A 15,036-nucleotide genomic window follows, 5' to 3' on the forward strand; every position below is an offset into this window, starting at 1 on the left:
AGGCATCAGGGAGGCTGCCTCTGGCTTTCGGGGCGGAGCTCTGAAGCTAGGCGTACCCACCCGCTGGGCAGCCCGGTTGAAAAGGTGTGAAACCGGTTCTCCCCTTTTTTATAGCTGGAGAAATTGAGCCTTCGAGGGCCCTTTCTTTACATTCTTTCCCCACCTGATGATGAGCATTTATGAAATTCATGTAATTTTGAAAGGCTAGCACGTCTCCTCTGGTAGAGCTTCTCTCAGAGCCAAAGTGATTTTCTTCGTTTCTCTATTTTGACTTAAATGACCTGTGCATTGTACTTTTTAAAATATAGAAACTTTTTTGTTTATATCTCTTCCTTGTCACTTTAAATTGCTGTTATCATTAATTTTGAGGTTAATGTAAATTTTACCCCATCACATTAATTTGATTCGCATCCTTTTTTCGGGGGCATCCTTTCCAGTTACATAGTGGCAATTATCATATTGTTTTTATACAATGTACTGTTCCTTTATAAACAGGGAGTGGAGTGCTTTCTTGCTCACTTTTCCTTTAAAAAGCAAAACGAAACACTGATACCCTAGTAGCAGACACTGTGTTTTGGTTACAAATGAGTTTTGATCAAGAGTTATATTTTCAAATTAAAATGAGAAACTGTAAGGCTGGGTAGGAGACTTTCAGCCGTATTTACTAATTAATCGTACCGAGTTTTGATCCAGATGTGGGAGAAACTGAAATTTTCCCTGTGTGGTTGGAGGATCTCAGAGGCATAAGTTACATTAATTTGTGAAAGCAAGCTTACAAAGTTTCTCTAGTCTCATCCTGCTGACCTAATGAAGTGTGCCGGGCATGTAGTGGGCACTCCAAAAACGGGATTCTGTGCCTTGAGGATTCTTCAAGCGCCTAGATGTACGTGGCACCATGCCAGCAAAATTATACAGCCCACAGAGATAGCGCTATCTCAAGATTATTTAAAAATCTGTACTGGAAGCTTTTTCTTCAACGTACTAAGATTTCTCAATTCTTGAAGAATTTTACATGTAGCTAGTTACATATAGGCGAGAGAGGCTGTGATGTTTCTGTTCCCTTGTGTGGGAAGGAGATGGCCCGGGCCTATGTGAGATGGGTTCTCGTGTTCTTACTGTTCAGGTACGTTTGAGCTGCAGTAGCCCTCCTTCCCCCCCACCTTTCTCTTCCCCTCTTCCAGCGTCACCCATGCAAGTCAATAAAAGAATTAGGATAATCTGTGGAACCAGTTTTTCCTAAATAAGGAGATGATTCCATGGAATATTAATGTTTAGGGAGGTCTTATTTTAAAAGCTTATCCGACTTAATGTGCTAATTAAAAACCTAGAATCCTAGTGATAAATGGAATTTTAGAATCCTTTCCGTTTTTTACCAAGTTCAGAAGTGTCTGTGGGGTACCTGGCTGGCTCAGTTGGTAAAACAAGCGACTCTTGATCTTGGATTATAGGTTTGAGCCCCACATTGGGTATAGAGATTGCTTATAAATCTTTTTTATATTTTTAAGATTTTATTTATTTATTTTAGAAAGAGAGCACAAGTCGGGGGAGGAGCAGAGGGAGAGCATGGAGCCTTGCTGAGCACAGAGCCCGACATGGGGCTTGATCCTATGACCCTGAGATCATGACCTGAGCTGAAATCAAGTGTCAGACACTTAACCATCTAAGCCACCCAGGCGCCCCCAAAATCCTTAAAAAAAAAAAAAGTCTTATTAGACCTCATTTAGTTTCTTTATTTATACTTGTAGTGATGGGGACCTCACTACCCTTCAAGTAACCCATTCCATTCCCTGTAGCGTGGTCATTGGGAAGCTCTCCTGGTCATCTGAAGCCTGACTGTGGTGGAACAATGTGGAACTAATACATTACCCACCACAAAACTACTTTATGTGAATATTTCTTTTCATTAGATGGAAATTACCCAGGACAAGGATCACGTTTGAGTGACTAACCTTCTTTCCTTCTAGTGCATTGAACTAGGCACTCCATAATGTTTAGAGAATAAATTCTCACTCAGTTGCTTGTGATCTGAAGATTAACTGGAAGTTGGGCTAAATATTTTTTGCCTGTATTTTAATTAGAAATGGTGTAAATGGGCCTTTGTAGAGTAGAGACAGTCACGTTTAGGGGTTTTTCCCGTTGGTTAAAACGGAGGTTTTTCCCAGTGGTTTTGGATCATTCACAGCAAACAATCCAGTTAGATAAGAAATCTGTTTTCCTTTTAATTTGTGGTCCTCCTCCTTCTGAAAGAGCAGCACAAGCTGTGAACTTTCTAGCCTGATCATTTTAGCTGTTGTCTTCAAGAAGCTGAAGGGGATACCCTTAGGAAAAAAGCCTGGGAAGCTTTAAGAAAAAAATCAGAAGGTGATAATCTTGAGGTACCCAGCAGTGTACCCAGGAGGACTTGACCACACTGGGAGCGTACGGATTCGTGTGCAGAACTCCCTGGAGTTTTAAAATCCAGTTTTTTGGTTTTGGGTTTTTTTTTTTGTTTTTTCTTTTTGCAGTATTGCACAGTACACACACGGAGCACGCTATAAATCATTCCTGACCAAATGGCCCAGGTTTTGACATTAAGGGCTCGAAAAGGATCCTGGTTGCTCACCCCTAGTTTGTGCCTGAGGACACATGCTGGAAAGCATCAGTCCCTTTCTGAAGGAACACAGCTGCCCTGAGGCAGAGCCTGAGTCTAGAACTCAAGTTTTTTGACTGTTAGTCTAAAAATAAAGCATTAGAAGAGGCAGAGACTGTTGATTGCTTACTTGGCCATGCTTTAAATGTTATAGCCCAGTGGGGTTGGGCATTAGGCTTTTTTTTTTTTTTTCCCCTTCCTCAATATCATTTTTGCTTTCCTGGTGCTTCCAACTTCCTGCGACTCCTGTAGCTGCCCTAAACCGGGGTCCTTCAGGACTGTGTTCCTGCGAGGCTGCCCTGCATGCCTGCCCCCGAACCCTGCAGGGTGCCCCTCTTGCTGCCAGGCACTTGGCAGCCATTGCTGTTAGCGCCCTTCTGGCCTTGCGCTGCGCCACCGTTGTCCCAGGAGACCCCGTGAGATCCATCCTCACGCAGCCCCCCGCCGCTGCCTGCATCCGGCCTCCGAGTTGAGCAGATTTCCTCCCATTTCTCCCTCCCTTGCCCTCGTAAAGGTAGCTCCTCACAGCCGCACCTGCGGCCTTCAGTTTCTTCTGTCCTCCGGTAAGAATCTGCATTCGACTCAGTTGCCGGCCTGGTGGGTTTTTCCTTTCATGTTCATTGACTCCCCAGCCTCTCAGGCTTCAGCCCTTGCAGGCAACCTCCCTCCCTCCTTCTTCCCACTGCTGGTCGAGCTCTGCGGGGCCAGCGTGTGCGTGCGTGCGTGTGTGTGTGTGTGTGTGTGTGTGTGTGGTATTTGTGGCGCCCATTCCTTTCCTGCGCCAGCCTCCAGGCCTTCCTCCAGCGCTTCTGCAGTCGCAGTAATTTATGGACTGCTCTCTCTGCATCCAGTCTTGTCTCTCTGCCAGTCCATTGTTGGCACAGTTGCCAGATGAATCTTCAGATGCTGCATTTTTGAAGTCAGTCTTTCCCTGGTCCCTCTCGGGAACATTGAAGTCGCTCCTCGTTCCCCTAGGAGAGTCCAGACTTCTTAGCTCCTCATTCAGAGCCTTCTGTGGCCGGGTGCCTGCGTTGCTCGGTTGCTTCTCCTGCATCTCCATCGGCCGCAGCCTGGGTAGTTTGCCGAATGCTGCTGTTCCTCCTGGGCCCTGGAAGTTTTAGCTCCTTCACGGAGACTTGTCTGCTGGCCATTCATTTCAGTCCCTGGCTTACTTGTTCATCTGACGCTTGATTATTCTCTAAGCAAACATTACAAAAGACGTGCTGTTTTGCTCCTGTGAGGAATGGATTATAGAAGGGTGAGAGGGTCAAGTCTGTACGGCCGGGAAGCTCGGCTGTGGCAGCTGGAGTCTGTTGCTTGCTGTGTTTATATCTACTGGATTGGAAGTGTAAAGGCAGAGGCCAGGCCTTACGTATTAAAATTTAAAAATTAAAAAAAAGTCACCAGCACATGTCTACGGAGCAGGTATTCTGCACAGGCACGTAATAAACGCCGTGAGAGCTGCTACTCCGCCTCCATTAAGACTTCTTGGAATTTCTTATTTTATATAACTCTTTTGGCATTTTTTTTAAATTAAATTCTGTATATTCCCATTTTAGCCTAGCATCAGTTGTAACGTTAAAATTAAGGTAGAAATCTATGAACGTAAATTCATCAGCGAAGTTACAGGACTTAATTATATAAGGTTATTTAAGGTAGTGATTTCTCATTAGACTGGCCTTGCCCATATTAACTTTTATGCTTTTTTTTTTCTTGCAGTCTGCATGAAGAAATCAGTGATTTTTATGAATATATGTCTCCAAGACCGGAGGAGGAGAAGATGCGGATGGAGGTGGTGAACAGGATCGAGAGTGTGATTAAGGAGCTTTGGCCCAGCGCGGACGTGAGTACCTATCTGGGTAGCTGGGTGCTGGGGGCGATGTCCCTGTCCACAGGACGGAGAGAGTCTCAGGAGCCCTCACACACAGGTCTATGTGTGTCTCAGCACTTACGGTCCCATTAAATTTAAAGGCAAACAGTTTTCTCTAGCCTTTAGAATTTGGGGCATCCTAATTTTTGGCAGTGAATCGGATGACTTAGTTAAAACTACTTCTTTGCAGCGCTGAATAGCAATACTAAAAGTAAACTATATTTAGGAATCATTTAGGATGCAGAGAAGGAGGACAAATCAGGCCTCTTTGTAGTAGTGTGTTGCTGGATCTGACGTATGAAAATCCCATTACTGTTTTGTTCCAACCGGCTGGTATAAATGTTATGTAATTGTTTATAGCTGAATGAAAGTGTCAAGTTGGAGTTTCTTATGTCATTAGAAGTTCATTTTTTTAGGCGAATGCAGGCCTAAGTCTGTTTTCCTCTCTTGACATTGCTGTTTCCTTCTTTCTGGCCCACCCTTGTCTCCCTGTGCAGACTCACCTGGTGAACAGAGCTTAGGCCCAAGATGTCCTCTTTGCGTATTTGTGGTTCTTGTTGAAACTAAGTGAATACTTTTTTAGGGCTTTTTTTTTTTTGAGGGTCTTTTATACAATTTTGTGCATTCAAAGAAGTTAGAATCCATTACTCTGTGTTAAATGGCTTTTCTTTAGACTTGGTCATGGGATGGTGATGGGGGAGCCAGGGAAGTTTCTTTTGTTCAGTTGGCAAAACAGAAAAGCTTCAAATAAAATACTGCAGGTGAAGGGAAGGGGGTGAAGGGGGCACTGGTATTTTATTGAGCAGCTACTGTGTGGTCACATGGATTCTCCCATCCGCGGCGGGTGAGTTTGCCACCCAAGGGTCCCTTGGAGTGTCGGAGACATTTTTGATTATCATTGACTGATAAGGTGCTCTTGGCATATGGTGGGTAGAGGCCAAGGATGTTCTTAAATACCCTACAACGCACAGGACAGCCCCTCACAGACAGCTGTCTGCCCTGTCAGTCGTGCTGAGGTTGAGAAACCCTGGCTTAAATTAATCCTCCTCCTTTCGAGGTGGGGGGTTTTATCCACCTTTCTGTTCCCAGAGGAGAGACATTCCATTCCCGGGTCCATCTCACCTCTGGGGCTGAGCGTTCACCCTTTTTTTTTTTTTTTTTTTTTTTTAAAATTTTTTTTNTATTTATTTGACAGAGATAGAGACAGCCAGCGAGAGAGGGAACACAAGCAGGGGGAGTGGGAGAGGAAGAAGCAGGCTCATAGCAGAGGAGCCCGACGTGGCTCGATCCCATAACGCCGGGATCACGCCCTGAGCCGAAGGCAGACGCTTAACCGCTGTGCCACCCAGGCGCCCCTGAGCGTTCACCCTTTAATGCGTGCAGTTCCTTGCCCACCCAGAGCCTTCCACTGTGCGCCCGGGCTGAGACAGCGTGTGTCTGGTTTTATGCCTCAGCACAGTGTCAGGATGACACTGCCTCCTGTTCTCCGTGGAGCCGGCCTGCTGCTGGCGTAGTCTGGCCCTAACTCAGGGACCCACGAGAAGGTTCTCGCTCAGGGAACCCAGACTACGCCTTTGTTGAACATCTCTCTGGCTTATAAGAGAACACAAGTGACTTGAATATTATTTTCAGAAGTTTTCTATTTCAATCTGTGCATTTGGTATTTTAACCTCATAAGTTTAAAATATATTCCTAATGTCTGCATATGAGAGGTAGTGTACCTGCTTCTGGAAAGCATGGTGTTATTAAAAAAATGCTCTTGTAGTACTAAAAAGTACCAACAGAGGGTAGCAAAACCCTGACAGTTCTCCATAGCATGGTGGCTTTTCATCGCATAGATACCTTAATGTAATAATTTTTTCTGTTTCAGGTCCAGATATTTGGAAGTTTTAAAACTGGCCTGTATTTGCCTACTAGGTTAGTACATTTATGAAGCTTTCAGGGGATTGTGCATTTTCCTAGATTTTGGCTGTTGACGGTGGAAGAATAGACACGAAAGAGATTTATGAAATGAAAATTCACTTTATCTGTGTTTTATTCAAATCACCTTGAGGGTAGAATATCACTTGAGATGTTCCTCTCAAACTGGTATGTGTGTCCTCTGGGATAGACGTGAAAGGGCGCGTGTCGCACGGGGACTCAGTTAACAGTCTCAGCAGTTGACCCCCCTGCCTGCAGAGAACTGTTCGCCTCCATAACTTCACCCGCTAACTCAGACACTGATGTCATATTACGGCAAAACCTGTGATTGTACGGTCGAGCCGCGTACACCCTGGAACGCCAGCTCTATCATTTCATATTAAGAACTCCTACTGTTAGCAGTTGTCCCAGCGTCTGGACCTGGAGCTTCAGGCTACTCTTCTCTGAGGAAGGCCCCTTATTTTTTTTTATTTTTTTTTTTAAGATTTTATGTATTTATTTAACAGAGAGAGACAGCCAGTGTGAGAGAGAACACAAGCAGGGGGAGTGGGAGAGAAAGAAGCAGGCTCCCAGCAGAAGAGCCTGATGTGGGGCTCGATCCCAGAACTCCGGGATCACGCCCTGAGCCGAAGGCAGACGCTTAATGACTGAGCCACTCAGGTGCCCCGAGGAAGGCCCCTTATTAATTTTAGTTTTCTTAAATGAGGCCACTCATGGCCCACTGCCTGGGGCAGGGCGGGGGCCTTTTGGGAATGATAAGGCTTCCCCAAGGGGTGAAAACCTGTTTTCTATAAACTGAAATTTCATCATGTGGTTGTTTTTGCTTTTATTGTGGTAGGAACACTTAACGTGAGATTTATCCTCCTAACACAGTTTTGAGTGCACGGTACAGAATGATTTACTATAGGCACCCATCATGGTTTTGGGCTTGAGCCTGATTTGATCTACTCTACCCAAACGTAAAATGTATTGATGTGGAGAGATCCTAGCAATTTCTGTTCTGCCTGTTGCTGTCGTAGGCCTACAAAAGCCATAAAATATCCAGCTTTGAGTTCATGAATGTTTTTCCTTATTTAGCTTCTGAGTTTCAGCAAAACCCTGAGTCACTCTAAAAATGTAATTGAATTTTCTGAATACGTAGTACATTCCCATAGTCGAGATTGAAAAGGCACAGTAATAATTACAGTGAGAAGCCCGGATCCCACCTGTGTCCCCTGCTCCTTGGAGGAGCTGCTGGTACCAGTTTCTCACACATCTGTCCAGGAACATTCTAGAAGTACAGATAAAAGAAAATGCGCGTGTCTTCTTCCTGTTTCATCCAAATGGTGTCACCCTGCACACACTGTTTGCAAACTGCTTTTTACACTTAATTATCTAAATCAGAGTTAATCAGTTAATCTCATCCACATGGGCATGTCGTAAGTCTTTTAGTCCCAGAAACCTTTACGAACAGGAAATGTTCACTGGTGTTTTTTGAGGTTTTACTTCTTTCAAAATCACCTTGTTTCCTGAGGCCTGACTTCTGTGAAATGACCAGGAGGAGCTGGTTGTTAAAGCCACCAGCCTCCCCTGCCCCTCTAATAAGAGCAGCTCCCGCCAACACATTTGGTTTTCATTGGGCGGAATGAGCAATAGGTTTTCACTGCACTAATTTGGAGTCTGGAAGCCTGAACCTAAGTGAAAACAAGTGCGGTTCCTTCTTAAACAACCTTTGTGTGTGTGTTCTGTGTTCAGTGACATTGATCTCGTGGTATTTGGCAAGTGGGAGAACCTTCCCCTCTGGACCCTGGAGGAAGCCCTTCGGAAACATAAAGTTGCTGATGAGGATTCGGTGAAAGTTCTAGACAAAGCAACTGTAAGTTCTTCCGACATTTCCCACGTAAAAATCTCGTTACTAATGCGTGAAACTTACAAAATTAAAATTTAATTTTGGTGAGCATAGTTGGCTTCTCAGTCAATGAGTCTTTCCTTTTGTTTATGATCCCAGTCCTTGCATAGATGAACTTGTTGTGGTTATATATTTCTTTAAAAAAATAATACTCAATCTTATCTTACATAATACTCACTGTAGAGTTTTTAAATATAAAAAAGTATAAATACAAATATGGATATCTGTTAAATAGTTTATACTTACGCAAAACATGTTGCTCTTCTCTCTTACTTTGTGTCCTTGAAAAATTGTGTATACAGTTGACTCTTGATAACATGGGGGTTCCCCTACACAGTTGAAAATCCAGTGTGACTTTGGATGCCCCCAAAAACTACGAAGAGCCGTCTGTTGACTGGGAGGATTACTGATCACAAAAACAGTTGATTAGCACATATTTTGTATGTTATCTGTATTATATACTATGTTCTTAGAATAAAGCACTCTAGAGGGAGGAAAATGTTAGGAAAATCGTCTGGACAGTACATTTACGGTATTGTGTAAAATTGTGTAAAAATGGGGCGACACAGTTGAAACCTGTGTTGTTCAAGGGTCAACTGTGATTGAAATTCTGTCAATCAAGTAACTTGATATTTTAACTATCTCTAAAATGGCCATTAAAGAACTTCCACGGATGCTCATTATAGAAATTATCTGTTTTAGAAGTTTGGTGTTTTATATGTTAGGTTTTCTTTTTTTTTTTTTTTTTTTTTTTTTTTTTAAAGATTTTATTTATTTATTTGCTCGACAGAGATAGAGACAGCCAGTGAGAGAGGGAACACAAGCAGGGGGAGTGGGAGAGGAAGAAGCAGGCTCATAGTGGAGGAGCCTGATATGGGGCTCGAACCCGTAACACCGGGATCACGCCCTGAGTCGAAGGCAGACGCTTAACCGCTGTGCCACCCAGGCGCCCCTATATGTTAGGTTTTCTTAGAACAAAAACAACTCCTACTATTTCTTATAAAAAGCTATTAATTTGGAAACCCAGTTGTGCATATAGAGTTTGCTGGCCTGAGTTTTCTAATATATGGTGCAAATAAAGCCTCTTTAAAAAAAAAATTTTTTTAAGTAATCTTTGTACCCAGCGTGGGGCTCAAACTCATGACCCTGAGATCAAGAGTCATATGCTCTCCTGACTGAGCCAGCCACGCACCCCAGAGGCTTTTTTTTTTTTAATTTTATTTAAGTTCAATTTAGTTAACATACACTGTATTATTAGGTTCAGAAGTAGAGTTTAGTGATTCATCAGTTGCATATAACACCCAGTGCTCATTACATCCCGTGCCCTCCTTAATACCCATCACCCAGTTACCCCATCCCTCCACCCACCTCCCCTCCAGCAACCCTCAGTTTGTGTCCTATGCTTAAGAGTCTCTTATGGTTTGCCTTTTTTTTTTTTTTTAAGATTTTATTTTATTTATTTGACAGAGATAGAGGCAGCCAGCGAGAGAGGGAACACAAGCAGGGGGAGTGGGAGAGGAAGAAGCAGGCTCCTAGCAGAGGAGCCTGAGGTGGGGCTCGATCCCATAACGCCGGGATCACGCCCTGAGCCGAAGGCAGATGCTTAACGACTGCACCACCCAGGCACCCCTACTTTTTTTTTTTTAAGAATTTCTAATACCTCATATAAATCATTCAGTCATTTTTTAAATTTGAGAATAATTCTCATGTCTTAACTTCTCTTGGCAGGTTGTTTTACGGGCTATTTGCAAAACTGACCAATAATACCAGTGGATTATTGTGTTTGACCTAATCTAGCAACTTTCTAATTAGGAACAGTTTGCTGATAGGCCTGACATTCATAAATCTTTTTTTTTTTTTTAAGATTTTATTTGTTTGAGAAAGAGAGCGTGAGTGGGGTGGGGGGAGGTACAGAGGGAGAAACAGACTCCCTGCTGAGCAGGGAGCCCGATGTGGGGCTCGATCCCAGGACCCTGAGATCATGACCTGAGCCAAAGGCAGATGCTTAACCCACTGAGCCACCCAGGTGCCCCATAATTCTTGATGTTATACTGACTGAGTTGGAAACTGTTATCCAAAGTACAGAATATTGAGAAAGGTTTTTTATTACCTGATTTCAAAATTCTCAGCCAATAGAAATGATAAAATAGACTGTGTGAGGTTAAATGCTGACTACATAAAGTATCTAAAAGGCCAAGCGAACTGTGGTGTGTAGTATTCAGAACACTCAAGAGTTTGTACGTCCTTAGGAGGCGGAGACCTCAAGTCTAGTAACCTTTCCATCCCCCGATTGTGGTGTTTAATTTGGTTCGAGTTTTTAAATTTTGCCTTTCTTCTCTTTCTAGGTACCTATTATTAAATTAACAGATTCTTTTACTGAAGTGAAAGTTGATATCAGCTTTAATGTACAGAATGGCGTGAGAGCAGCTGACCTCATCAAAGATTTTACCAAGGTCAGAGAATTCATAGTGTTTATTCAGTGAAACTATGAGACATGGAGTTTTGTTTTGAGGCTCTGTTGTGGTAATGTTCTGATACGCTTTGCTAAACTCTTTTTATGTGTGTATTGCTGTGCTGCTTTTCTGTGCGATGGCCTTCCTTTCCTTGAATTGGCTTGTGATAATCAGTAATTTATAATGTGACCTCAAGTCAAGGGTTTGGAAAGCTTCTGAAGAACATCTCTGCTCTAGAGCCTTCCTTTTAGGGGAGATAAGGGCTGAAATGCTGAATAACCATTCTTGTCTGCTTCTAATCTCTTAAGAGTTGAGATGAAGAACGTCCCTAGCCCCCCAAATCACTTGTAAGGTAGTTTCTGCAGGTTTCCCTACTTGGTTTTGAGGTGATTTAGTGTCTGTTTTCATTTGTTCGATGTTCTTCCAAGACAGGGAAGAATTTGTCAACATCTTCAGAACATTAACGTGCTTAGACATGTCAGCCTTTTTCTCCTTAAGCTAAAAACCGTTAACTGCTTTGGGTCACCTAGAATATCTTTTCTGTCCATTCACAATACTTTTCTTTATCAACTCCACAGACTTACCTTTTTCATTTCTTTGTAAGAAAAAAATTGAACTGCCTTATCGTGTTGTAAACATTATATTCTTGTATAAATGTGCAGAGTACAGGAAGAGAAGGAAAAAGATTACCCACAGTCCCACTCTTTTGGAGGTGTCGGGTGTGTGTAAATTTTCTTTTTTCTGAGAAAAGAAACCTTTTTTTTTTTAATTGAGAATAATATGTGTGATAGAAAATTTACCGGTATCAAAGGAAAGTGAAAAACGAGTCACTTTATACCTTATGCTTAGATCAGTTTCATGGGATTTGCCATCATCAACCTTTCTTTTTGGCTTGTTTATCCTCTTGAAATTTTTGTTTTTCCAAGAAATTTTTAAATTTTATGCAAACTCTATTATAATCTTTTTCCCCCCATTCCCCTCCCCTCCAGCAACCGTCAGTTTGTTTCCTTTGATTATCCTCTTGAAATTTTTAACAGAAGGACTAGCATGTTTTCTACACCTCATCTTGTACTTTTCGGGGGTTTTCATACCAGCACAGACACATTTCCTTCATTCTTTTCATTGACAACACAATAGTCCTTTGTCAGGTCATGCTTTGTGTCACACTCCCCTGGTGATGTTTCCACGGTTTTTTGCTCTCACAGAAAGTGCTTGGACATCCTTCCGTACCTGCATCTTTCTTGACACTTGTAAAATAGTTTGTAGGAAGATTCTGGAAGTGGAGTTTCGGGGTCATATGCAGATCAAATTCTGTTGGAAATTTATTTGCCTGATTGTTCCTAAGAGAGACCATCTATTTATGTCTTTGACCAGAATGTTTAAAAATGATTATTTCTCCAAAGATTTGTTATTTTTCATGCTTGCTTACTTTGACATGATTTACAAAAGTACAGACTTTTTTCCTTTCTTTTGGAAGCAGTCCATATGTGTTCATTCTAAGTGTCAAGAACAAACTAGAAATCACTAGTAATTCTGCCACTCCTAGGTAATGGCCTTTAAGACTTCTTTCTAGATGTTTGGGTCTGCTGTGTTCCCCTCAGCGTCCTTAGCCTAGGGCCTGGCTTGTGGAGGGCACTTAACGAGTATGTACCTGAGTGAAAGACGGACTGACGCTGTCCGTGTTTGCCAGCTCAGGTGTTCTCAGCTATCTCTGTGAAGCGTGGAAGGGGTCTGTGTGTGGTCACCTGCCCACGTGGAAGCCAGCAGGCAGGACTGCTCCTGCCCCCACACCGGGGCTGTACACAGTCATCTGAAAGACCCTGGTCTGCTTGCTGGAGGGCCACCTGCGAAAAGGGATTCCCTCACATCCCCCTGATTCAGTGCTTTGTGCGTTGAGAGTTTGTCCTGTACTGTTTCTGTTATCTGTTTACAAGTCAATAGCATATGATGATAAATAATTATGTAATAGGGTGATTAATAAATAAATATGCAGTATGGTAATAAATATGGTAATAAATAAATGAGTGTCATCAAATTTATATTGCTAGTGTTTCTGTCCCGTAGTGAGTGCTTGGATGCCGTTATTTACATCTACCAGTTTTAGATTTTTAGATGTGAGGAGAAAATCCTTCATTACTTACAGCTTGCTTTTTCCCTAGCTTGCTCTTAAAATAGAAAATTAAGTGTACTGGATATCTCCACTAAAGTTTGTGGTGTAAGGACCAGCTTATGCTTCTGTTGATGCTTAGCACAATTACTGAAATAGGAATTCACTGAAAATGTAATTCTCTTTTTCAGAAATATCCTGTATTACCATACTTGGTTTTAGTATTGAAACAATTCTTATTGCAGAGGGACCTTAATGAAGTATTTACAGGTGGAATTGGTTCATATAGTCTCTTTTTAATGGCAGTCAGTTTCCTTCAGGTAAGTTGTTTGATTATACCATGCCTAGTGGACACCAAAATAAAATAAAATAAATCAGTTCTGAATCATTTTGGGAAAAAATTTAAGTCCAGTTCTAATTGGAATACTTCCCTTAATTACTTCTGACTTTTTCCTTTAAACTGGGTACCTTTTTATAATTTAACAAATAAGTACTTTTTAAATCCCAGGGAAGAATTTTTGTTTTTGATCCCATTTATTCTAGTAGTTTTCAGAATTTTCACTCAGATTTTAGCATGCATAGGTGTGGCGTGGTTTTCCTAAGTGTAAATGGTGGTATAAATGCCCGAATTAAGAACATCTCCTAAGCCGCTGATCTTGGAGGTTGAGCAGGAGTTGAGATCTGCGATCTGCGTAGAATGAGTCTGAAGTCTCTGTATCGTCTGTGAATGTATTTATGAGCACGGTGTTGCCAGCTGCCCGGCTCTGCTCGCGAGTCAGAATGACTTCCCTGATGCGCTGGGCCCCGTCGGCCCCGTCAGCATCCCGGGTCAGCTGTAAAGTTCAGCCTCGAATTTTATAAATAGATTGTCGCCCACCAGTTGTGTGTCCACGGGCTTTCGTGTTGTCTGTAACAGCAGTACAGCTGCCGTGCCTCCGTGTCCCTCCCTGTTGGCTGCTATCCTAACCAAAATTAGAATAGTACTGTTCTGTAGAAGCTAGGATGTCACTAACTCTCCCCACCTTGATGATTTAGAGAAAATCCAATATAATTTCTTTTTTTTTTTTCCTGGTTTTAGTTACATCCCAGGGAAGATGCTTGCATCCCCAATACAAACTATGGTGTTCTCTTAATAGAATTTTTTGAATTATATGGACGACACTTCAATTATTTAAAGACTGGCATCCGGATAAAGGATGGTGGTTCATATGTGGCCAAAGATGAAGTACAGAAAAATATGCTCGATGGCTACAGGCCATCGATGCTTTATATTGAAGATCCTTTACAACCAGGTATTGAAATTAGGTAAATTTGTGGGCATTCAAAGAAATGGCGTTGTCAGTATTGTACTTTAAACTCTCTTTAGAGGAGGGGTGCCTGGCTGACTCAGTCATTGGAGTATGCCACTTTTGATCTTGGGGTCGTGAGTTCAAGCCCCGTGCTGGGTATAGAGATTGCTTAAATAAATAAATCAATCTTTAAAAAAAAAAAAAAATCTCTCTTTAGATAAAAAATGAAAGGTTAACTTCTGATGGCATTCATTCTTTTTCATCCAAATGTTTTGTAAGAAAATACACAAAAACACGCGCACGCACACCCGAAAAACACGCCGCATGCGTACTGTCGGTGCGTTGGGAGTAGAATCCATTTGACCCCGAGAGTCAGAGGAGTCTAGGTTAGCCGTTCGGTGGACTGGGCGCATCTCCAGTTTTTGAAGGCTGTTTTTTTGCTCTGTTGTGCCCTCATTGCCCCTGATTCCAGCCAGTTGCCAGTCAGGGCTTTACGTGAGGTTTCTGAAGTCCTCAGAGGCAGTGAGCATGGAAGTACACCTCAGAAATGAGAGTGAAAGGGTTCAAAGAGACCATTTATTTTCCTTTTGGGCCCCTTCTTGCCTCTTTTAATTTTACGTGGTCTCCCTGTGCCTTTTTCAGCTTTACGTTGGCTTGAGAGAGACCAGCAGATCCCTTCCTTGCTTACGTGGGGTTATGTTTGCTTGCTTGTATCCTAGTTTTTCTGGGCAATATTTTTTTTCTTACTATGATTATAAAATATTTAGATTCTGCAGTATCAGACTTCAGTGGAGATGCTTTTAGTCATTTGCTTAACTGTGTTAACTTTGAAAAATGGGTAAGGAAAGGGAGTTGAGAGAGAGAGAGGAGTTGCCTAAGG

General features: G+C 42.3%; 1 protein-coding gene across 1 annotated transcript in view; it reads left to right on the forward strand.

Moving 5' to 3' along the window:
• Window positions 1-15,036, forward strand: part of TENT4B (terminal nucleotidyltransferase 4B) — a gene marked incomplete at its 5' end in the record, with an annotated part of 68,987 nt that overhangs the window by 46,922 nt on the left and 7,029 nt on the right. The window contains 6 exons of the mRNA XM_034639024.1: window positions 4,349-4,472; window positions 6,370-6,416; window positions 8,154-8,274; window positions 10,653-10,760; window positions 13,059-13,187; window positions 13,946-14,159. Coding sequence (XP_034494915.1) covers window positions 4,349-4,472; window positions 6,370-6,416; window positions 8,154-8,274; window positions 10,653-10,760; window positions 13,059-13,187; window positions 13,946-14,159 — 743 coding nt within the window. The remainder of the gene's footprint in view (window positions 1-4,348; window positions 4,473-6,369; window positions 6,417-8,153; window positions 8,275-10,652; window positions 10,761-13,058; window positions 13,188-13,945; window positions 14,160-15,036) is intronic.

Source organism: Ailuropoda melanoleuca, chromosome 12 (assembly GCF_002007445.2).
Source record: "Ailuropoda melanoleuca isolate Jingjing chromosome 12, ASM200744v2, whole genome shotgun sequence".
In the NCBI taxonomy this organism is placed as follows: domain Eukaryota; kingdom Metazoa; phylum Chordata; class Mammalia; order Carnivora; family Ursidae; genus Ailuropoda; species Ailuropoda melanoleuca.